The sequence below is a fragment of the Lutzomyia longipalpis genome, chromosome 2 (genome assembly GCF_024334085.1).
Source record: "Lutzomyia longipalpis isolate SR_M1_2022 chromosome 2, ASM2433408v1".
Lineage (NCBI taxonomy): Eukaryota > Metazoa > Arthropoda > Insecta > Diptera > Psychodidae > Lutzomyia > Lutzomyia longipalpis.
The window spans coordinates 7,660,893-7,686,882 of record NC_074708.1 but is presented as its reverse complement, the minus strand read 5'-3'; the positions used below and the strand labels follow the sequence as shown (position 1 = coordinate 7,686,882).

Sequence of the window (25,990 nt, the reverse complement as noted above, 5' to 3'; positions counted from 1 at the left end):
AGGTTCAATCACAGCTCAAGGATAACCCAATCTCTCGCCTTTCTTTTCTCTACAATCAATGTCGTGCAATCCCCCTGGCACCTTCCACATGTACCCCCGATTGACTACCACCAACACCCTCATCCCCCATCCCCCGTTTGTTGAATTGGCGATGAGGTACTTCCGTGCATCTATCAACGGTGTTTGACTGGTCTTTTCTTAGCATGGAGATGGAAAGAAGAAAAGTGTAATTTTCGATTATCTCGATGGCAGCGCAATTTCCGGTCTGACATGCCAAAAAGCTGCATGAAAATTGTATTAAAATGCACCTTCTCACCTCGATTAACAAAACTCATTCCTATCTGTTTTGGGGAATTGTTCTTGACAAGTTTGTGAAGGAGCAGATTGAAAGAAGCGCGCCCCTAAACTATTTTGCCATCAAAGTCACTGATAAGTCGGGGTAGAGACCAATGTGGACGGGGTGGCGTGCGCTTCAAAATTTATCGAAGAATAACTTCCGAAATTTTTACCCTTTCACCCCTCCCCCGTCCTCCCATTCATTGTGCTCTATTTGGATTTTAATTGAATTTATTTTGAATGTATTCTGTTTTTGTAATTGAGAATTTTTAAACTGTAGGGGAGAGCGGGGTTAAAAAAGTCACTTAAGGGTTTAGAAAAAGCTCAAAATATCATATTTCCCAAACAGATAAAGCGAAATGTATAGCTCAATTTTTTAGGATATTTCTTGCACTACAACTCTTTCTCAGATCATTTTGTTCTATCTAGTTAGGAAATATGATATTTTAGGCTATTTCCAAACCCTTAAGTGACTTTATTAGCCCCGCTCTCCCCTATGCAGAAAACTCGTTAAATCTTGAAAAATTTGAAAATTTGAAATTCTTGTTATTTTCAAGATTTTCTTTTATTCGTTTTGAAATATTCGTTACATTCTGCCAAAATATTCACAAAATATGGGTACGATGGATCGTATTGTGCAACCAAGAAATCATTGAAATTTATTTATTATTATTTTATTTATTACGGGTTCCATCAATTCAGATGATTTCCCCGCATTGACATTTCATTACAAATTTTCGTAATTTCAAAGAATGTGATATTCGCGGAATATTGCAAAATATTCCTTGAATTTCTAGGTATATTTTTTATGATTCTCTGTTAAAATTTCTTCTGAAGAATAATTTAAAAAGTTTTTTTCTAATTATAAATACAAATGGTTTGCAAAATATTTACAGATATTTTCTAGACATTTCAAGAAATCTATAAAGATTTTTTAAATATTTTCAAAAATATATATTTTTTAAATTCCCAATATTCGGAAGCGGAGGAATTTTTTTCTAAACATTCAAACATAGTATTTTTATAAAGTTATAAAATATTGGGGAACTTAGAGAATATGATTCTGTTTATTACCGGTCTTATTCAAATATTGGATGGTTTCATATTATTTCGATTTATCTCTAAAAAAAATCCATATAAAAAAAATTAAAAGTATGAAAAATCAGTCAGGTATGTAAAACAATCATAATCGATAATTTTCCCCAGAAAAATATTCTATTTCCCAAAACTCTTAAAAAAAATATTTAATTTTATTGTGCTCTATTAAATTAGTACTCATTAACCCCTTTATTTTATTTACCCACTTTGTAACGATTTTTTTGAAATTTTCCGCAAGAAATAGTACAAAACCAAGTCTCACCAAAATTTAAAAAAAAAGAAAATAAATTAAAATTGTAAATTATCCACCCCTATTAATTTTTCCTTTCAATCTCTTCTTGGTAAAAGCCAAAAGCCTCCAAAATATATCCACATGGCGTCTCCACAATTTTTTGATATTTTGCAATATATATGAGCAAGCAATGATTCTTACGGGAATTACGTTGTGTTATCAGCAGGTGGAGTGTTTGATGTGAAGAAAAAAAAACTTTTGATAACTATCAGAGATCTTTGGTATTACCACGCCTCACGTAGTCAGATAGTCTTGCAATTGAATGTTTATTTTTGATGGTGTACACGAAAATTCCACTCATCCACTTAATGTTTTGTCCGAAGCCTCCACCGATAAGCCCCTCTTTCGGGCACGTTTCTTGCGATCAATTCTCACTTTCCGCATGATTGATGATCAAGGGGGGATCAATGGGATGAATTGAAACTCCAATTTCTCATGTAATTGTGGCAATTCCATGGTGAGAAGTAAAGTCCCTCCAAAATGTTTCTCTGTGTGGGGGTTTGTGTGCTGGAGGGTGGTTGTGAGAAAGTATCAAGATAAGGGGTTGAGGGTGAGTGTTTTTTATTGTATCTACTAATGTCTCCACATTATGTATATGCGGGGGTGGTGGGTAGGAAGAAGGGAAGAAAAAAATCACATCGCATGATTTCTGTTCTTCTCCACGAGCTCTTTTCATTCTATTTATGGCATATATTATCTACGTATTTCGTGTCTTGTACAAATAATTAATTTATTCACTTATATTTTCTCTTTTATAAAAATATTACTCAAGTGTGTACGATGATGAATATCTTATACAATTGACCCCTCTTGCTCGCATAACGCAAATGAAGTACATGAAGTAATCAAGTTGTATGGGAAATGGTCAAGGGGTGAGTTGCTGTACTACCTACACCCTCTCTCTTGGGGTGGCACCACCACCCTTCTCACACAACATAAAATTCACAAGGAGAGAGATTTTTTTTTATATTCTCATGTTCGCCTTTTTTTCAAACCACCACCACCACCCTCTCACCCCTCGACGGCCCATTAATATCGTGGGGGAGGGTAAAATATAAAATAGTGAGAAGAAACTTTGCCTGCTGCTTATCTTGATTACCAATCTCTCCTGAGCTCCGCGTGTCATTATAAAGTTAATTGGGACATCGAAACGGTTTTCTTATATATGTGAAAATTATTGCTATATCATGAGTTGTGGTGACGTGGGAATGGGGTTAAAATGAACTTTCCAGATAACATAAATAACACCCACACATACACAGCCTAAAAGCCCCTTTTCGCATAAACAAATTTCTCCCATCGAGAAGTGCGAACTTTCGGGATCTACGCGAATGCGAGGGAGATATTTTGCAAGAAAATGGGGGGTGTGCGATAACATACAATAAATTAGTCAAGAGAAGAAAATTTGATATTTCCGCCAATTTTGAGATCAACAGTGTTTCATGTTTGTCATTGTGGAATTTCCTACAATATATCGTTTTATATTAAATTACATTGAAAACAGCCCCTTTGCTTACTTAACCCCTCTAACCCCAATTTTAGATATACTTATTTTGTAATAATTTGCATCCCCTTGTCAATGAATTAAGTCTTGGATTAAGTTAAGTATTTAAAGATTTGATTTTTTTTCTTATTATTATATCCATTGAGGAATGAATTTTAAAGTAAAGGAATTAGTAGAAGAATTAAATAAAATATTAAAAAGAAATTGAACATAGAAGAAATTTTTTTTCACTTCACAAAGAATATCCGCCAAATACAAAAGCAAAAACAAAGAGTGAAAAAGAAAAATTGAAAATTAAAAAGAAAAATCTGCGGAAAATCCTAATGAGTGTGTGGAACATAGAGAGAGGAGAACAATCCCCAAGTAACAACAAGCAAAACCACTGAAGAAGAGCCACTATTGGGCTCGAAAGCTTTGGCATAAATTGCTGCTTTTCCTTGGGGGAGCGAGAATTTTCCTCTGACGAACACCGGAAGCCTCTTGCAATATAGAAGAAAATTTTCAAAGTTTCGCTAAACTCTATTTCAATGTTATCTTGGTAAGTCAATTTTGAAACAAAATTTTTGAAATTTAGTACAGGAAGTTCTTAAACTCTTTTCCTAACCGAATCAATTTAATTTTTTAAACAAAAAAAAATTATGCATTTAAAATCAACAAAGAAAATACTCGTGTGAATAATGGACAGATATGGGTTAATCAATTTTTTAAAGAAAATCCAAACTATTCGGTTGATTTGCAAAAACTTTTCAAAATATTCGGCAGATAAATACTTCCTAATATTTAATCTTAAAGAGTCTCAAATTGAAGTGCAAAAGCTTAAAAAAAATAGTATAATTCAAGTCTAAGAAGTACTAAATTCAAGCCTAAATGATGTATAAGCAGCTACCTACCTACTTATGAATGTATATAATAAATTGAAATTAATTTTAATCCCAAAATTGTAACTTCTGCCAAAAGGAATCAACTTTCAAGCCTAAAAATCCCATAAACTTTATCATTTTGGAGAGAAATTAAAATTTACATAAAATTTCCAATCGAGATAATTAAAATTTTCCTCCAAGTGCCCTTGGTATGTGTAAGAAAATTCAGTCGACGTTGAGAGCAAGTGTGGCAAAAATATGTCCCTTTTGCAATTCCTCGAGAAGAAAGGCACACGAACGTGTCACCATAAAGTTCTTCGGGTGTGTGTATGATGGAATGAGAGCTCCGGGAAATTTACTAATTGAGTGACAGATGCAACAAACAACCTTCTTCGAGAGGAAAATTTACCCAGTACGAGTAAATCTTCGTGCGAAAGTTCAAATAATTAAAATGATAATTGTTTAATTAAAATGGAGGAAGATTGCCTGAAGTCGTCAATAATTTCTCCCAAAAAACCATTTGAGAATTTCTTCGGGTATACAGTATATGCGGGAATTTTTGGCAAATGGCCAAAGTGACTTAATTAAAGTCATTTTTTACTCTTTTCTCTTCTGCAGGGTGTCAAATTAATTTTCCCAGAGCACCCGCAGGGCACGTTCTCATAGCTGAATTGGGCTGAATTTACTTCTTGGATTTCTTTTCTCTTGGAAATTATGAATTAAAGGAGATTTCTTCGGATGGAGAATTTTCTTAAAACTGTTGGCTTTTAAATAATTTTCCAGCATTGATCTCCAAATGAAGGAGATTATTCGTTTTTGTATAAGAAAGTGTTTAATTCGAAGAAATAATTAGGATAAGGTAATCCTGTTGAGAAGCAATAAAATGAGTAAGAAACTGCTGAAAAAACTTCTTATTTTCCACTAGGCGATCAGCTGGGAAAAGTTGGCAAAAATTTATACAAAACCTGCAAAAATGACGTCATTGTTTGTATTTTTGAGCAAATTTTTGCTGGATTTTCCCAGCTAATTCCAGTGGAAGATGGGCAGTTTCTTTAATAATTCGTTATTTGATTCACTACAACTTTACCCTTATTCTGACTCTTTTTTTTTTAATTCAGCGCTTTCTCATTCAAAAGCGCATAAACTCCTTTGCTAAAGCCTCTACTTCTCACACACAAAAATCAACTTTTAAGTAAGGAATGATGGGGATTTCATTGCTCTGTGTATTTTGTATTCAGAAAATTGTAAAAATGTCCACTGTGTGGGCATGCTAAAGAAATTCATGCAACTCAATCATTCTTCTTCTCGTGTGGGCATTGCAAACAACCACCGATTAGCATTTTATAGACTCAAACACGAAGAATTTTATTTAATTCAAAACCCACCTCCATTCACCCTTCTTGTTGGGAAAAAGTCCCGTCTTCATTGAATTTTCTTTTCGCCCTTCTTAACTTTAACTCCTTCTTCTTCTTTGAAAAAAAAAAAAGAAACTCCGGCATGTTTCTGTTAAAAAAAAATTTCTAGCATTTTCTTTTCGGGGGTTTTAGCCACCACTGATAAAGTTTATGTGCCAAGAAAATTGCCACTTGAACGGATCTGTCTCAAGTGATTTAGATTTCTTCTGGTGATGTCTCGTTTAATCTGCATAGGAGGGTGGGTGAGTTTTCCTCGGAGGGGATGAGGGCACTGCGGTGGGGTTGGTTGGAAAGTTTGCATGTGTTTTCCTTTGTCATGCAAACCGTTGTCAACTTGTTATCATCAAATGAAATCTATTGAAGCTCTTTCACAACTCAAACTCCTCTCCTTCACTCTTCGTGTGGTCAAGCCAAAAGGAGAAAATTTACAGCGTGAGCTTGCCTCCTCTTCTTAGTCATTTCATTTGCACACATTTCACCTTCTTTTCCCGCTCTTTTACCACCACACAGCAGTACAAGAAGATTAAGGGGGTGTGGGAGCTCGTGATGGTGGCAAGGAGACTCTCACCCTCCCAGCCAATTTCAATGTTTATAGCGTTGAAATGTTCACTTCTTTTTTTTTTTTTTACTTCAAACTGCAAGTTCAGGCCTATGATTTTCTATGCAAATATGGGGGAGAACACTTTAACAATTCTCGTGCACCATTTTTCCCTTTTTTTATTGCTATTATGATGGAATTATAGAGAAAAATGGTGGAGAATTCAATGACGAAGATTTTCTTATGGGCGGAAAATGTACAACACTCACTTAAAAACTTATGGGCTTTTTTTAAAGGTTGAAAAAAAAACACGAGGATACTCTGTGGTCTACTTTCGAGGCTATCTTTACTTTATTTAATGTAGAAAAAAACATGAAGACACTGACCTCCGATTTTTTGCAGGGAAAAGGGATTAAATTAATTTTGAGAAATTTTTTTTTATTTGTTTTTTTATTCATTTGAAAAAATATTGCTTGCAAGTGAAGGATGTTACGTATTTTCTATAGTTAAAAAAAAAACATTTTTTCGTGTGAAAAAAATGTGAAGAAATATGATTTTTCGAATGAAAGAAAAATGAAAATAAAACTAGAGAAATCTATGAACAATATGAACTGCATAATCTCCTTTATTACCTTTAAAAATCGATTCTTTATGCAAAAAATGTATTTTGTCTTAAATTTTCAATATCTGAATTGAAGTATGTGTGACATTTTTAAAGATTCTGTAAAAGAGTTGAAAATAATCTTTAAGAATTGCACAAATACTTCAATTCAGTTATATTAGAAGAAATTTCATTTTAGAGTGTAAATTAAAAATTAGAAGAAAAAATCAGAAGAGACAGCAAAAACAATCTACAACAGCATTTTTCAGTACAAGAGCATAATTATTTTCAGATAGCATAAGAATTTGTAAACAAACCGAAAAAGAGACAAACTTGCTTCAGCAACTTTGTATCTTTCTTTGGCGCCTTTTATCTCAAATCTTAATCGATTGATTGGAATGTCTAATAATAGTGTTCACATTGACTTGTTAGACATTCTGTGTATCACATCGGAAGTTCTTCAATGTCAAGGAGGGGAGTACGCGATAAGGCGGTGTGCTGTGTGATCCCGAAATGCGTGTACCTCCCCCGAGATTTATGATTTACAAGGGGGAAGGCAAAATTGCAATTAAAAACGATGAAATGGCCAAGGAGCTGTGCAACGTCTGATCGATTTAGTTGAATAAATTAAAAAGAAAAAACATGGAGACGATGAAGTGAGTGCATAATGAAAGTGGAGCAAGGGTTCTTGGAAAAAAAAAGCTTTCGCGCCCACCATTCAAGATATGAATAAATAATTTATTAATATTTTAAAGAAAATGACGCTTTTTTAATTGTTAATGCTGCTATAGCGTGATTCTCCACATGACAAAACCTTGCAGCCATTGATTTTTTTCTCTTACACCCAATCCTTTTATGCCTCAAGAGTCACATCAGAAACACCCAATTGCGCGCGATGTCAACGTGGTTGCATGCAACTTCCTATAGATTCTTAATTTCTTACACAATGAAGCATTAATCAAAAGTACAATTGGATTTGAATTTGATTTATGGCTGAAAAGGGACCAAAAGACTGTTTTTGCTAATCTATTTGATTTTTTAACCTTTTGAGGTTCATGTAAAATAATGAGGACCTTTGATTTTCAGATTTTCATATAATATTTTCAATATTCTTCATTATTTTGGGTGTCACAGCAAATTTTAATTTTTTACACTACTATTTATACCAAAAATACATCAGTGTAAAAAATTACAAAGTGTTAAAAAGATAGTAAAATATTATACGACGTCTGATAGATCGAAAACGTAAATAAATCTGAAAATAATTCATTTTGGAGCATTTAAATTGAGTAGAAAAATCACATTTAAGAATAGAAGCAAAAAAAGATTTTTTTGTTAACACTGTCAATGACGTATAAAAATACTGGAAATTTATACGCTGGGAACTATTACACAAGAATGTAAAATATACAAAATAAAAGCATTCAGGGAAAATAAATTAATTAACCAATTTGAAATATCGAATCCTCCATGTGTTAATGAAAGTCTAAAGAAAAATCTATTTGAATTTATTTGCACTTTCAAAAATAAATCGAATTCCTAAACCTATTTCTACATGAAATGTTTATTCTTAAGTAAAAATTGTTACTAAATTAAAGGAAAATGCGAAATATTCTTCAATTTTTGTAGGCCTTGACAAAAGACAAAAAGTGGTCTGAATCGTAAAAAAAATAATTTGAAAAAATACTATTAGATCGAAAAATGCATCAGTTTAATTTGAGGTTATGTATTTTTTTACATTAGGTAACTAACAATTGCATAACATAGCATCGAACGTGTTAACAATTCTTCTGCATCACTAAAATATTTTTACACAATTTTTTACAGCAAAGTCAGACGTAAAAAAAGGAAAAAAAAATCTCCCACGTTTTATTTCCAAAATATTGAGGCAAGAGGTCACCGCAGGGGTTAAGAAATCTCAAAGATTTGTTATGAAAAAAATCATCTCACACCATATCCGGTTTATATTGGGGGTTTTAATGAACTAAATCCTGGACTAAATCACAGGGTGGAAAAAAAATGTGATGAAGGAGAATAAAGGGAGTACACTGTAAAGTGCATGTGTGTGCAGGACAATAAGGAGAGGAACAATATTATCTGGGGGTATTCACTTGTTTTCGGAGTCCCTAAAGGGAGGAAATGGAATATCTTATCTTCCCAGAAAGACCGCATCTTGCTTCATCGCACAGAATGCATGCTTTTTATTGCTCCTCGTGCCACAATGCCGCAGAGACAAATGTGAGAAATTTGAAGACAATTTCACAATTGGAAGGAAGATTGGGAGGAGAGGGAGAAGCGAAAAGAATTGGATGGATTTTAATTTTTGATCATGAGTACTCGTGTCCTTTTTTGGGAGCAGCAAACACAATGATGACACAGACGGAATAAAAGACAGGATGCGTGGAAATTGAATACACCGTCGGCATCGGAACATTCATTTTTGGGAGGAAGATGCCAAAACAGGAAAGACACTGCGAGGGAGTCTTTTCTGCTTTTTTTTTTCTCAATCACTTCAGGGTTGTGTTTTTATTGCACTTTAAGGGATTAAAAACTCACCTTGAGTGAATCTTCGAGCGATGGATTTTGATCGCATTTTATCACAGGCAAAGAGAAAGGCTCTTTCAACACTTTTGTCAGTTTTTTTTTCCTTTAATGTTTCTTCACTTTTCCACCACTTTGTTAATCATTGTTCTTTTATGTTCTTTTGGGGGTTGATTGGGGGATGATGACATCAAATTCACCTTTTTTTCTTTTTAATAATTGTTAAAGGCTTGCAAATTGCCAAGCAATCATTGCTTCTACATCACATTTCACAGTTTAAAATTTTCTCAGAGTTTTCTTAACATTTTTCATCCCCTTTCTCAGAGCTTGAGGGCTCAAACGCGATTCTTCAGAGAATTTCAAACATTTTTTTTTGTACCGCAAAATTTGTGCGCAAAATCATGCGAATCTTGAGATGATGAAGATAGTATGTGGACCACACGAGGAGTTTAAGATCCTCCACACCCCTCACGCTCTTTGCCAATTTTCACCACAACTTGGCAAAGTGAAAATGAATTGGGAAAAAAATAAAAGAAAACTCACGCGCGAAGCCTTAGAACGGACAAATCTTCCTACCACTTTGGACGTCGTCTCCCACCTTTCTGTGGGATAAAAGCGCACACGGTGGATGTGATATGGAATTATTTGGTTGTGGTATTAGTCAGTGAGACTCTCTCACCGAAAAACCTTATTTTCTCCTCGAGTCTTTTTCCATTACCTCCTTTTTCCACTCATTCTCTCGCACAATTTTCCTCCTTTTCCTCGTTTCCATGTTTTCTTCGTATTTTTTTTTATTTCTTAACTTCTCTACAACATGGGCAATAATAATAAAAACGCGAAAAGGAGGGTGAAGGGCGAGGGGTGCTACATGAAAAAAAATTGATATAAATTGTCCCCCACTAATACCACGGCGTCGGTACTCACGGTACCGCAGAGTGTCGCGTAAAAGGTCCTTTCGGTGGGCTTTCTATACTTATTTTTTCGCGAAGTCAGGAAGGGGCTACCCGACACGTACTTGAGCACACACTCTGTACACAACTACACGGTGGTCAGAGTAAACTAAACTTTCCCACCGCGGGGGCTTCTCATAGAGTAGTGTGTCACACTCTGTGCGAATTTTCCAACCACAAATGCACCCACAAATCGCGCGCGTTCCACAAAGCGCGCACCGCAAGGTGGACAACTCTTTGACTCTCGTTGCCTCTACGAGGTTTTTTCTTTTATTATTATTTTCCCCAAAACAATCAAACTGACCCCCACCTACACTGACATGTTGCACTTTATCTTTGAACTCACAAAATACTGAAAGATATTCAAGATTTTCTTAAATTCTGCTCCCGGAAAATTCCTCCAAATTTTTTTGGAACAGAATATTTAACACTTTGAGGACAAAACTGGTACTTGCTGCCAATTTGATTTTTTTAAACCGTCACAGATTAAAATTTATCCAACTTATCTTTAAAAAATCTATATCTTATGTGTAGGCGGATTCAAATACTAGAAGTTTGCCAAAAGAAATTTGGAAAAACGTATTCTTTAAGTTAGTTATTTAGTTCTTTAGTTAAGCTTAGTTTGAGGTTAGAAATTCGTCTCCTCCAAGTGTTAAAAAATTTTAAAAGGTTATGTAAAGGCAGAAAGATCAAAACGTCTTTGAAAAAACTTAACTGGGATTTTTTGAGTCAAATTAAGATAACTAATAATAGAGTTCAAAACAGCTAACCGAAAAAGCATTAAAATTATCCATAGAAACATTAATTTAAAATTACTTATTCCATGATTAAGATAAGAAACAAGAAGTTTCGATTTTGGAAAAAAAATTGTCTATTACTTCATAAGAAAATAACCATAATTTAAAGTTTTTTATATAGTTTTTTTTTCTAAATTAGAAATGTTTTAGTTTTAGAAATTAATTCCATCGATTAATGCATAAAGTCTTTTTACAGAGCTACCAAGGTTTTACTGTCCTTAATTTTTGTTTTCTCAATAATTTTTTTTATTGTAAAATCTCTTTATTTTCTAAAAGTTATCTTTTCATATATCGTGTGTAATATCCTTGAAAAGGTAAAATATTAATAATCGTTTCTTATCTTTATATGAGAGAAAATTTGAATTGTTTTTCTAACCATATAGATAGTAATTGAAAAGCTTTTAAGTTCATAATATCAATTCAAAATATCTTTTAGAGATTCTACATAGAATCAGTTCGAGAAAAAAACTTTTTTAAATAAAATGAAATATCAAATTAAAATTAATTTAGGGAACAACAATTAATTTAAAACTAAAATTCAAGTTCAAGCTAAAATTAACAAAGATTCTTCCGTTTTAATTCTTGATGTAAATGAAGAATGAATGATGGTGCTATGCAGGAAAAGAATGTCAAGAGAAAATGATCATGACATTTTTTCCTGACATTTTTTTGTCATTCCCTCTCACTCCCACTAATGTATTTCTGTATCTTTCGTCTTTCTCTGACGCATGCTTCCGACATTTTCATCATTCTTTTCTGTGCACTCAACATATTTTTCATTTCGTATTATTTTCTCAGTATTTGGGGATATTTTTCCATGAAAAAGTGAAAATGGGCTTTGCTGAAGTGTTCTCAGTGCCAGGAAAGCCGTGAAAAGTGGAAATTTATGGTCATTTAGCGGCCAAATATGTGCAAATGCGCGAAGTGAAAAATCAAAACATTCTTTCCCTGACCAATTTTTACGGGATATTTTTCTGTATTTTCACGACACAAATCACTTCCTGCGGGCTTTTTGGACTTTCCCACAGGTCATCTGCAACACGGAAGGTCTGTGTGGGGTCAGGGAAATGCTTCCTGGGTGGTGGAATCCCACCTGAACGCGGAAAAAACTTTGTCCGGGAGTGAATGTTTTGCAGTAGAAACTGCACAGTTTTCACTTATTTGACCGATAAATACCCACGATTTTCCACTTTTCACACTTTCACATACACTAAGAACACTTCCACAAGTCGCTTTTCACTTTTCCCGAAATAAAATATCACAATTTACAGAGAAAATTGCAGAAAACTAACAAATACGTTGACTTCACAAGAGCTGGAAAAAGAATGACAGAAAAAAACATGTTCCTGCGACATTCTTTTTCAAGCTCTTGCGAAGTCAACACGTTTCTTAGTTTTCGTCTATTTTCTCTGTAAATTGTGATATTTTAGCTCGGGAAAAGTGAAAAGCGACTTGTGGAAGTGTTCTAAGTGCCTGTGAAAATGTGAAAAGTGGAAAATCGTGGGTATTTATCGGCCAAATAAGTGAAAACAGTGAAGTTCGACAGCAAAACATTCACTCCCGGACAAAGTTTTTTCCGCGTTCAGGTGGGATTCCACCACCCAGAAAGCATTTCCCTGACCCCAAGCAGACCTTCCCTCTGCAGATGACCTGTAGGAAGGTACAAAAAGCCCGCAAGAAGTGATTTGTGTGGTCAAAATCTAGAAAAGAATCCCGTAAAAATTGGTCAGGGAAAGAATATTTTGATTTTTCACTTCGCGCATTTTCATATATTTGGCCGCTAAATGACCATAAATTTCCACTTTTCACGGCTTTCCTGGCACTGAGAACACTTCAGCAAAGCCCATTTTCACTTTTTCATGGAAAAATATCCCCAAATACTGAGAAAATAATACGAAATGAAAAACATGTTGAGTGCACAGAAAAGAATGATGAAAATGTCGGAAGCATGCGTCAGAGAAAGACGAAAGTACAGAAATACATTAGTGGGAGTGAGAGGGAATGACAAAAAAATGTCAGGAAAAAATGTCATGATCATTTTCTCTTGACATTCTTTTCCTGCATAGCACCATGAAGGAGGAAAAATCTCAAGAAACAGATAAGAAAATGAAATTAAGGTTTGCCCTTTACTTTGCATTAGAACCCTTTATTTAAATCAGTGTAATCTGATACCTAAAATCAGCTGTTGAATGCCGATAAATATTCCCTTTTCGAGTTCCTGCAATAAATCAACAAGTATACCTACAGCACAAAATTCCTTCTCCTTCTATTAAGGAGAAAACTTATTGGAAATTCTTGAATTTACTTCATTGAAAAAAATTTAAAAGAATTTAGAATTGATGACACATTACTCAAAAATTAAGGAAATCATTGATAATTCATTTAAAATTATTTAGTCAGTTTTTAAAAAGAAATAATGAAAAAAAAATCCTATTTAATGACTCTCTTTACAGGAAGTTGGGCAAAAATGAAGATAAATAATTTTAAAACAAAAACTCTTATCAATAATTTTTATTCATTCACTTATCTGTGACTTTTTTCTCAAAGAAGAATTCGTTCTTTTGGTGATTAATTAAAATTATCTAGCGATGCTTCAAGCTCTCTTTTGGGTCATTCCAAGACGATATGATATTTTGCGAAACCCCCAAAAGATGGATGAAAATAATTTTAATCCACTTCTTGTGAGAGAGTGAAATGGGTAGCTGTATTCACATAAGAAAACTTCCACCCACACGCAATTGTGCAAGGAAAAAAGTTATGCGAAAATTTACCCATGAATTGGCACTGAGTGATTTATTGACCTCATCGAATGAGAATTTCGATGTCAAGGTTTCAGCTGGGATAAATTTGAAGTGGATTTCATGGGAGTTATGCCCCAAATCTATATTTCTAAATTATCTTGAGAATATTCTTTTTGAAAATTGTTCTTTGTCATTTTTTTCATAAATGATTTCTTTTTGATTTTTTTGCTTACAAGAAAAAAGAGTTGACATTATTTTGAAGGAGAAAAGTCATTTTTAATAGTTCTGTCAAATTTTAACTGTCACTTTCAAAGTTGTCAAACAGATATGTAGGTTAGATTTTAATAAAACTTATCTCAATGATTTTTCTTTAGATTCCTTTTTCCTTTCCTTTATAGATTTGATTTACATTAATAAGATAGAACAGAATCAATATAAAATTAAACGTAAAATTTTTAAAGTCACACTGACAGCTGTCAAAGTTCTTTTACTTTAATTTCAAAAAAAGGTCGTTAAAAACGAATTTCCTTATTTAATAGCGGAGCAATACAAGAGAAAATAAAATAAAAGAAAGGATAATTTGAAGATTGTTAGATGAGTATGAGAAAATGCTTTAACCGCATATGTATTGGTTGACATAACTTTTCTATTTATAAATACACCCCGCATACAGCAAAGTGAGAAGCAAAACAGATGGAAGAGGCGAATGAAAAGAATGAAGAAGACTTTATGTGATATTTTCTGTGTGACTCTTTCAAACGCATGCGTCAATATTAGACCACGCCTGCCTGTGGTTTTATCACTGTTTCTCACTTTTGATATCATGGTCGCTCAATTGTGGGTGGAATTGGGTGGGTGAGCACCTCATTTTATACTCCACACACACTTTCTCTTCCCCCCGGAGAAGTCCCCACAAGTACAGACAGAAGTCAGGGAACAAAAGAAAGTTACAATAGGGGGCCTCTTTGCAATTAATCCTCAAGCCGCCAAAAGGGTGGAAGAGAGAGTTTGGCGCATTTGCATGTGGCTTCATCTGCCCACAGAATGTGGGGGCACCCCGAAGAGTCCCTCTGACCACAGAATCAGTCTACCGCAGGCTCTCCTCCATTGAATCCCAAAAGTCGACGTATCTCCGCGATCCGCGACAATGGTGTGTGTGGGTGGCAGTGCTGTGGCTAGAAAGAGATGACTCGTAAGATTCATCGAAATTGATTCTTCACCAAATATCATGATACCTTGTGCTCGTCTCGTCTTCACTGCGACTTCCATCCAGTGCCATGGGCTCCCCAACGCGGAGGCGGAGTCTCGTCTATCTTTCTCTCTCTCCAAATGCCAACTTCCAGGCAGAAAAATGATACGAACACTCTATGATGATGCATCCCCAGTGACTCTTCTCTTGTGGCATTTCATTCGTTTTTGGATACGCAGTCCCACAACCCAACTTCCAAACGATGAGATCCAACCAATGATAACAACGGGATGCGCCCTCCATAGCCACCCTCACCGCCCGCGCGCACATCACCCATCCACCCCAAAGCAACCCCGATCGATACACCAGGCAACTCCCGCAAGGGGATGGGGGGTAGAGGGATGCTATTTGGTGGCCAGGAAAAAAAAAAGAAGAATGATTTCAAATTGAAGTCTTCCATTGTGAATGATTTTTGCAATAATTCTCTCATTATCGCGACCACGGAGGGTTCTCAAATATGTATGTATGTATGTGTGGAAATGCTGCGGGAGAACCTCAAAGTGGTTCTCGATGTTTTTTTCCACCATTCCACCCTCTACCCTTTTATGTACAGTACATAAGGCTTATGATGGTAGTCTCGTTTATTTTTTTGTGAATTTTATTTTGAGGATTGCTATTGCAATCATTTGGTGGAAGACCCTCTTTGGGACTTTCTGATTGCGACGTTTCGTTGGTTGGAAATTTACTTTTCATCAGGTACCTACAAGAATTGGTGGAAAAAGAATTGATTTGGAAATGCTTAGTTATTAAAAAAAAATCAATATTGAATTATTAGTTTCGATGTTTTTGCAATGAAAAAAAAATTGCTAAACAAGTTTTTTTTAAGAATTCTTTTTCTTATCCTTCTTTTTAAAGATTTAGTTTTATGAATTTAAAGGATATCTTTAGGTTTTTTTTCTAATACTATTTAATGACAAATAACTTTAGAAATTATTTATGATTTAAAATAATGAAAAATCAGCTATTTCTTAAATTTTTTTAAACATTAATTTAGAAGATTTTAGATATATTAAAAATCAATTTAAAAGCATTTTTTTTTAAACTACATTACTATAAACTACTTCTAAAGTCTTAATAAAAATAAAAGTTTTATGAACCTTTTTTGTTATTTTTTAATTAAATCTTTCAGAAACTGATTTGCTTCATGCTTTTTCTGTTCTTTTTTACATCTTCAAACATAACTTAACATATTCATGAATGTTTTTATTTCTGTACCTTGAATTATTACATAATCATTCCATAATACATTCCTTAAAATATTCAATGTAATTTAATGAAATTTTTATTAAACATTTTGCAGTTTTTATATCCATTATCCATACGGAGATTAAATGAGAAAATAAAGAATTAGAAAAAGAATTAAGCCCTTTTACCTTTAATATAAATCTTTATTATATTTTTTTATAGATCTCTTCTAGATGGAGACGCCTAGTAATCACCCGGCGCCTCCATTTATTTGCGAAAAATCTGAAAAGTTTACAACTAATTAATTAAGTTAAAATTGATTAGGAAAAAAGGAAGATCAAAGATCAATTGAAGCTTATTTAAGTTAGCCCAATACTAGAATTAGTTGGTATACCACAATCGTGGCATACCAAGTATTGTAATCGTCGGAAAAACCGACCACCTCAGATCGGGCTCAAACTTGGTATGAGCACGTTTTAGACATCCCACATTACGAAAATGGTGGTGGAAAATTTTTGATCCGGCCGGCCTGCCGGCCGGTGCGCCAAACTTTGGCTTATAACTCGAGAACAGTAACAGATAGAGACTTCCGGTTTGAAGTTTTCTATAGAAATGTGGGTGTAAAATTTCATTTTTTCACATTTTCAAAATCCAAGATGGCCGCCGTCCGCCATTTTGAAATACCGTCGACCAGTTCCCTTAAAGCTAGAGGTCTGAAATTTTAGTATGTTGTAGAGCTCAGTGAGATGTTTTCATCAACAAATCATACTTGAAAATCCGTCAAGCGGTTTAGCAAATATGGCGGCCTAAAGCAAAAAGTGTTTTTTCGATATAACTCGAGAACGTCTTGACCGATTTTGACCATCTTGGTATCAAATGAAAGGTATTGAGAAGCCCTACAACTGTCTAGAACATTTCAAGTTTCAAAAACATCCGCAAGAGGCGCTAAAAACAAAAACAAAAATTGCCTAACTTTAAGGGGCTATATCTCCCAACATCTGTTATCGTTTTCCTTTAAATTTTAATATGTTGTAGCCTGACTCAATATCTTTCATCAGTCCAAAAATGAAGAAATTCTATGTCACCGTTTAGAAGATATAGCCATTTGAAAAATTCTTGAATTTGAAAAGTTCTAAGAGTCATATCTCTTGAACGGATTGTCCGATTTTGCTCAATTGGGTATCAAATTAAAGGTTTTGCAAAACTCTACAACTTTCTGGAACATCAAAAACCTCTAGGACCATTCCTTCAGGAAGAAAAGTGCAAAAAACTGTTTTTGTTCAACAAAAATCCGCCATTTTGTGTTCTGGAGGTGACCTTGAAATGTATCGAAATAAATGTCAGATTATAGCTTATTTCAATACCTTTCCAGAACTAGTCTCGAAATTTTTGTAGGTCTTGTAGAACTTGAGATATAACCATTTTTGTCTTTCGAATTGATGAATTTCATAAAAAAAATCAACTTTGCCTACTAATACTACTTAAAAATTAAATTACAACGCATAGACTGACCCATCCGCGTTGTGGTATACCAACTCTAATAACTGGACGCGTTATGATTGACTTTCTATTAAAACTCCTCGATCAATTGGATTTTATCAATTAACATTTGTTATAATAAAAATAGAAATTGCTGAAAACTATTGCGCGGCATAGCTGGTTGCTCCTGAATTTTCCGGAATTTCCTCATCCATGCTTGAACTGAAGGAGGTGAAGAGGGTGGTTGGGTGGGGGTGGTGAAAAAAGAGCAATCGTTAAATGAAAAGTCGCTGTTAAATCGTTCTTTTCTCCCCCTCATTTTTGCAACAAACACACTCCATTGAAAACACACACAAAGCGCGCGGTTGTGGTTTAATCGAATTTTTACTGCACTCAATCCTTTGTTCATCCAACCCCCGAAGACGAGGGTGGGTTTTTTTTAACATCATCATCATCGTACCATCTCCTCGAGAATACCCCAATTCACGAGGAGAGAGAGAGAGAGAGTGAAAAATTGTTGTAATTTGGATGTGAATACTTAAGAATCTCCCATTGAGATTCACGCATTTACCATAAACGTCTCCTTTTGTTGGACGTAAAAGTATTAATTAAGGCAACTTATACGCCACATAGGCGGGAGAGGGTTGACAAAACTATCAGACTTTTACCACCTTTCTACAACCCCTCTTTTATATGAGAAGCAATAACACCCACATTGGATTTTTATTATTTATGCCTTAATTGTATTTGTTCGTGAACATTGTTATATAGTTTTTCCGACACATCGAGAATTATGTATATTGAACCGGATGAGGCATGTGGTTCCTTTTTGCTTTCCAAATCAGCCAGCGCAGAGACACTTTCTGGCCTCTGCCCTGTGTCGATAATGTAAGTGGAACACACAGATGCGTGGCTAATTTGGAGGTCTCTTTGTCGGGGCGATGGCATAAAATTAGGTAAAAATTGCGTGAAACCAAATGTCTGCATATTTTCCCTCAATTTGACCTCTTCGAGTACGGGGCAAACACACACTCAAAATCCGCTTGAGAGGATAATTCCTGAAAAAAACATATTTTTCTATGCTTCAATGATATACCAGGTATCCCTCTAAGTACCACCCTCCTTGAGAAAATGCTTGGAAGAAGGGTCTTTGAGAGACTCCTGAGAAAAGGATCAAAGTCAATGATCTTGATAAAATTATTATGTACTTAATAGCATACCGATTAAGGATCATGAATAACATCCATCGCATGGCAATTAATCACAAAAATCGCATATTATTATGGTACACTGATAAAAATCGTCGGGAAAAGTTATTAAGCGAATATTCATTGACATCTACTTGCTGCAAGACAGGCAAATCTTTTTTTTTTTATAATTAATTATTTATAAACCTGAAATTCTTATTTCAAAATTCTCTAGAAAATACAAAAATTAAAAAAAAAATGGTAAAGTAATAAGAGACAGAAATTTTGGTTTTTTTACTCTATGTAAGTTTGAAAAATTAGTAGAAATTAAAATTTCATTTTTTTTTTCACAATCTGGGGAATTATCTTTAGATATTAAAATTTTATGTTTTACTTCTTGATATTTTTTTGTGTTAACCCTTTCTAGTCCAAATGTGAAGCATCTGAAACATTGTATTTTCTCGCACTTAACCCTTTCGTGTCACAGAGATAAACAATCGATTTACTTAAATATTTATTCTGTGAATACTTCCAGAAAACGTTTTTCAGACAAACGTAAAATTTGGACTATTTTACACATTTTTAGTGATTTATTTTCTTATAAAAAAAACTATTTAAAAGTCCGTAAAATTATTGTTTCACGTTTGGGACAGTCTGTGCCCCAATGAACGTGAAAGGGTTAAAAATCAGTTATCAAACTTGAAATTTATATTTTTTTCTTGATGTTTTGCCAGAATTGAAACCCAAATACTAAATTTTAGAAAATATTAGTTAAACGTAAGTACAAAAATGGCTTGTCTTTATAAATAGAGAAGTCACTGTTAAATAGCATAAATAATGAGAAAGTTTTTCATTAAAATTATGAATAAATTTTTGAAAAAAAAATTATTTTTCACAAAATATTCTTTTTGCAAAAAAAAAAATTTTCTATCAATTCTCATAAAATTCATGAGAGAGTCAAAAAATAAATTCCCACGCATTCCTTCTTTACTGGGTCACAAATAAAATTTAATATTATGTATAAACATTTAGTTTGGTTCTCTTTGGGCATTCTCGAGATAGTGCGAGTCGTGCGAGTTCCAAAAATCCACTTTCACCCCCCACTCGCCCACCCCATGGCGTATGTTTTGGGGGTTTTGGGGTTGAAAAGTCAAGATGGGGTGGTGTGGGGGAGTCGTGACATTTGGGAGGGTGTCTCGTGATTTGGTGTCATAAAAATTTGTCGCAATCGTCGCAGAAATCAAGGTGCGATTGGAGGAGCCTTCTCTCGGGGGCATGAATATGGATTGAGCCACTTTTTTTATTCTTCCTCTTCAGCACCCCTCTTCCACAGGCGCGGTGTTGTCGCTCAACTTTATCTACCACCCCCCACGCCCCCGTCAAAATGGTCAGCACTATACATCAGAGCTGAGAGTCTAAACTGGCACCGTAATGACGATAAATGCGAAGTGGATGGGCGAGATCGCGAGGACACCCCTTGCGTGGCTCAGCTCGATGGGGTGCCACCGGTCAAAGCACCAATCATTTCTATATTCTGAACACTCCACGCGCAGAGACACGCACTTCCGTCCGCAATACTCGTTACTGTCCCTATCCGCAATATGACCCCATCGTGTGGGGGTGGTGGTGGGTGGGAGATGGTGCCGCCGATGGGTCGGCAGTCAAATGGCCACTAAACAGAGTCATGCTCATTTTCATACCACACACACTCTGCTCTTTTATATGCTACCACCATCCCTCCACCTGCTGCCACAAATATATCCGGGTAAGGGTAGCTAGCACATACTCACCACATTACCCTCCAATGCCCAGGATGACCGCTTTTTGGGTTCTCAACAGAATTGAGATTCTCTCGTAAAGGGCTTTAGAATTAAAAGATTTGTTTTGAAAATTTATTTTTCAATTTTTTTAATCACAAAAAAGCTTTTAGCTAAATTGAAATTTCTTTACGGTGAACATCAAGAAAGATAAAGAAATTAATTTAAAAATTATTTAAAAACTATTTGAAAATTATTAAAAAACTATAAGACCTTATAGTTTTGTCTAAATCGGACCACTAGAACAAGAGTTATTACAAATTTTCTGTTTGAATCTTCCGCCATTTTGTTTCATTTGTTTTTTTTTTTTAATATTTCCCTGAATTTTTCAGATTTATTAGACAGTTATGACTGTCCTCTGCAGTGCACAAAGATTATTAATAATCTACCTACATGAATATATCAAATAAGATTAACTCGAATAAACAATTTTTCGTATTTTCATAGACCTTATAAAATCTATAAAACTAATTTTTCAGGGCACCGTTTGGACAGATTTAGTTAGATGACTACCTATTAAATTTTGTAAATGAAAAAAAAAACTAAGATTAGATTCTAAAAATCTTTTATTACAATTATGACAAATTTTACAAGATTTTGATAGTTTATTTCGTTAAAATTTAGAATAGTTTTCTTTACATTCATAATTATTTTATGTATTGAAAATCTTTAAAAAAAAATCTAAATTATTTCTTCTTCTTCTTCTTCTTTTTAAAAACTTCAGGGCCGGACGTCATTTCGACATCCACACAGCCCTCTAAATTATTTAATTACAAAAAAAAAATCTTTTCAAAATTTAACGGTTTTCTCTTACATTTATCCAAATCTGAATAATCTTCAAATGAATAATTTTCCTTCCAAAGAATAACCACTGAAGTGGTTCTCTGACGGTTAACTTGGCATATCAACCATCAGCCCTGTCCCTTCTGACCCTCCCCCTTCAGTGGTCATTTGACTTTTGTCTCCTGTAGTTTTCTTATCACTCACCATCAATCTACTGGACATGGCTGCCGGGGGTGTGTGGGAGTGTGGGGAAGTGTGGAGGAGATATAAAAGGCTAATGGCTGTGGGAGGGAAATATGGAAAGGCACAGCGATTGTCTTTAAGTGGGAAATAAAACAGAACAAGAGGGGAATTATCGAGGAAATTCATGGTAATTTGAATACGAATAAAAAATGGCCAAGGAAAACTGCAAAAAAAGCTACAATTAGAATTTTAGTGATAGTTAAATTTTTGTTTTGTGCGGTATAAAATTATTTATTTGTCTGCTAGATGGCCCCACCTACAGACTGGCCCTCTGGCGATTAAACTATTTGAGTTCTTTTGCCCCTCTGTGCAGTAAAATTAAGATTTTCACCTCTAGTCTTGAAAGAAAAAAATTAAATGAAAGATAAGAAATAAATCCCAAGAAAAGGATCTAAATTGATACTAAAAAAAAGAAGAACATTTATTTGAAATAGCCCCTAAATTTGGATTCCCTTTCTTGCTTTCAATTGAAATCCTTTTTTATTCTCTTGCAAGTCGTTAAAAGCTCCAACAGCAGACGCTGAGGGCATAAAATGCGCCAATTCAACCAATTCCCGTCCTCGATAAATCACACATCGCCTCTTGTGGAGGTCATATAAATAACCCAATGGTCACTTGTCGCACGTGTTGCCCTGCAATTCAACGGGGGGCCCCCACTCGTGCTGCTGAACTTTAGCAAAAGGGCAAAAATCTCACTCGGTGCGTCCAATAAAAGTAATTTAATGCCGGATATTTCACATGTCCTCATTATTGCTTCTGCCAATGCACTACCCCGATGGCTCCTGGTGGTGGTGATGTTTTGCGGAAATTTATGAGGAAACTTCTTTCCCAAAAGGATTTATTGCTGTGAAAATATATCAGGGCAACTGGCCGTTACAACTTGGATTCAAAATGGTGGAGGTGGTAGATGCTATGGATGAGGGTGTGCCTCGGCTAATGCACTCTTGCAACTCACAGCATATCGACGTGAAAGAAACAGCACTGTGAAATTTTCATTGAAAACTTCACCTGAAAAATTGGTGAGTCTGAAAGAAATAAATTTGGGAACTATGTAATTAAATGTTTCTATGTTTTCCCTAAACTACTTTTCTACGTGTTTCTTACAGTTGAGTATGCTATGATTTTTCTGTACGTTTGAATTTTCTATGTTTCTATCTACATTTGTATTTTCTATGTTTTTCTGTGCATTTGAATTTTCTATATTTTTTTCCTATATTTGAAATCCGTGTTTGCTTCTAAGACGATATTTTTCTATGTTTCTATAATTGTTAAATATTTGATTCTACGGATTCTACATTTTTTAATCTTCTGTTCACTTTTTCTATGCTATGTTTTCTGTAACCGTAAACTCTGTTAATTTAAATGCAAAATATCGAATTTAGCTCAATCTGCTTTATTCAAAATATTTTCAATTTTTTTTTAGAAAACTAGCAATTTTTACAATATTTCATACATTTCAATTCTTTCATTTTTCAATAATTCTGAACGAAAATATCACAGAGAAATATCGATATATCGATTTATTTTGGCGGGGTAATAAAAAAGCAAAAGTACTCTTCTTAACGAATTTATTCGAAAAATTTAATACATAATTTTAAAAATCAGAAAAAGCACAACGAATCTTTTCAATTTTTCTTTAAAAAATTTCAAAAAAATTTTTTTTTTCTTCAACTAAAAATTAAAATAGGAAATAAAAACCCTGTAAGGCCTGTGAGATAAAGTTAGGATTCGATTTTATCGGTTCTATCGATAGTTTTCATTTCGATATTATTTCTTACCCGTTTCACTTTAGGACCGAAAAGTATTGTTCTCTATTCCAATAGGAATCCGTGTGCTTTTGTTTGCGTGACCGTTTTATCGGTGTGTGGGGATTTTGTTTCACAAAATGTTTCGCGGTGTCCGCCTGACATACACAGTTTTTAGTTCGTGCGAACGGCGAGCAAAGTACTTTTGCTGAGAGTTTATCTGCGTAAATTTCAGTCAAAATTTCCCGAGAATTGCCCGAAAGGAGTGTCGAAAGTGTAAATAATTTCCCAAAGTGGGTGAGTTATTTGTTAAAAACGTTCAAAGGCACATTTACGGGGAAGTTTTTGCATGAGCGGATTCCCGTAAAGTGAACCAGCAGCACTCCTTGCCGGAGATCTCGAGGTAAAAGACTTTTGCTTTACCGTGAAGAAAGAATTCTTTTGAAATTTATGGGGTTCTGCGTGAGATGTGTGTGAGTGGTCGTTGTCCGGAAAATTGTGTGTTTTGCAATGTGAAAATGGGTGGTGAGAGAGGAGAAAAGATTATCACAGCAACCCCTTTTAAATGTCAAAATGGCGGATGCATCCCCTAAATTGGCCAAGTTCAAGAGAAAGAGAACAACTTCCGTGGTCAGTTTCCCGGAAGCGAGAAGAGAACTTCCTGGGAAAATTATTCCTTCTGCTCTCGATTGTATATTTTGTGTCGTTCCGGTGTTTACTTTCCTCAAAATTATGTAAAGTTTATGGAATATTTTTGTTTCTTATGCGAGATTTTGTTTTTTTTTTCTACAGTCTCCTCTCAGAGAGAGAGCACGAATTTTTGTTTGTATGTGTGTGCTAAATGAGATAAAGATGCAGGAAGAAAATAAGATTTTTTTCTCAATGAAGCATGCCAAAACATTTGTGAAATCCTTGCGATCATGTTTCAAGATCCTGTCGATCGATGCAACAAAAATGCAAAGATAAAAATTAAATATAGCATGGATGGAACAGTATAAAGCGAAAGAACGGTAAGTAAAACTTACGGGCTGTGATTCTTTCTTTGTCAGTGAAATGTGAAATTGACGGAAAATTGGGGATGGGCAAATTTTGAGGAAGGCTTTCTCGCGCACCGAATCACAGCCAAAACTTAGAAATTTTGTGAAAAGCCTTAATCGTGGGCGTTGGCTGTGATTCGGTACGCGAGAAAGCCTTCCTCAAAATTTGCCCATCCCCAATTTTCCGTCAATTTCACATTTCACTGACAAAGAAAGAATCACAGCCCGTAAGTTTTACTTACCGTTCTTTCGCTTTATACTGTTCCATCCATGCTATATTTAATTTTTATCTTTGCAGTTTATATATATTTATCTTTGCATTTTTATATGTTTATATAATGTATATATCTATGCATTTATATATAGTTACTTTACTTTTATATGTGTATGTATATATAAAACCCCCCGCTTCGCGGGGCGTTGGACGTGTGCAACTCAAGATATGACATGTAAACTTTAAAACGCGATATCTCCGGAACGGCTACATAGATTTTCTTCATTTTTGGCATAGTGAAAGATATTATAGTCAACTATAACATATCAAAATATGAAGCAATTCTATAAAGCCGTGCTCGAGATATTCATCGAAAACTCATCGAAAATTTTGTTTTTGATTTTGGGCCCCCTAGCGGTCACTTTTGAAACTTCGGATGTTCTAGAGAGTTGTAGGGTTTGTTGAGATCTTTCATTTGACCCCGGTTGATCAAAATCGGTCAAGCCGTTTTCGAGTTATGGTCGATTTTCGATGAAAAATTGTGGCGGCCATATTGGCTAAACGGCTTGGCCGATTTTCGAAAATAAGGTATCGTTGGAAAGGTCTTGATGGCCCCTACAACATATCAAAATTTCAGACCTCTAGCTAATATAGGGGCTGAGATATAGCGAAAACAAAATTTGGGGGTTATTCAAAATGGCGGACGGAGGGACGGGGGGGTGGATTTGACCTCATAATCAGATGTCTTCCACCCGATATATGAACTTTGCCGTTGACCGCAAGTCTCTATCTATCACCGTTCTCTTGTAATTTAGCAAAAGGTTCCGGACGGACGGCCGGAAGGCCGGACGGCCGGACGGCCGGCCGGCCGGAACAATTTTTGGCGCATACGTTTTTTGGAATGTAGGGACCCTAATTCGTGGTCATCCCAAGTTTGAGCCCGATCTGACGACTTTGCATTTTGGAGTGTACACAGAAGCTGTGCTTCTTTGAAGAAAGAATCACAGCTAAAACGGCCCTCACGCGTTCGTTTACCACCCACTACGTCCTACTTTTCCTCCTCCACAGGGGTTGTCAATATTGTGTTTCCGTGCGCACCGTGAATTCGTGTCAATGCCACGCGCGACACCCTCAACCAGCACGCGAAAGTTTCAGGTGCAACACTCGCATTTTGGCAGAATGACGCTTTTTTTGCAAATCCGCGATATTTCACGTCCTTGTGATGGTATCAAGCCGAGGGAAAGTATCAAGAGAGCTTGAGATTTAATTTTTGCGGCATTTCGGAGTTCCTATCGCTTCTTTTTGCAAATCTCTCGCAATTCTTTTTACGTGCTGTGAGATATTTTGGGGTCAAATTGCCTTTAAACTTTGCTTTGGA

General features: G+C 35.0%; 3 protein-coding genes across 3 annotated transcripts in view; 1 reads left to right on the top strand and 2 right to left on the bottom strand.

The window, feature by feature from the left end:
- Positions 1–10,216, bottom strand: part of LOC129788958 (transcription factor hamlet-like) — a 68,603-nt gene extending 58,387 nt beyond the window's left edge. The window contains exons 1-2 of the mRNA XM_055825475.1: positions 10,159–10,216; positions 9,201–10,049 (exon numbers count right to left, since the gene is read on the bottom strand). Of these exons, the coding sequence (XP_055681450.1) occupies positions 9,201–9,237 (37 nt within the window). The 5' untranslated portion in view covers positions 9,238–10,049; positions 10,159–10,216. The remainder of the gene's footprint in view (positions 1–9,200; positions 10,050–10,158) is intronic.
- The window catches only part of LOC129788976 (dachshund homolog 2), a 1,190,888-nt gene that overhangs the window by 268,783 nt on the left and 896,115 nt on the right, over positions 1–25,990 (bottom strand). The window lies entirely within an intron of this gene.
- Positions 23,496–25,990, top strand: part of LOC129789076 (protein gustavus) — a 70,719-nt gene continuing 68,224 nt past the window's right edge. Inside the window, exon 1 of the mRNA XM_055825712.1 lies at positions 23,496–23,764. The gene's annotated coding sequence lies outside the window, so the exon portion shown is untranslated. The remainder of the gene's footprint in view (positions 23,765–25,990) is intronic.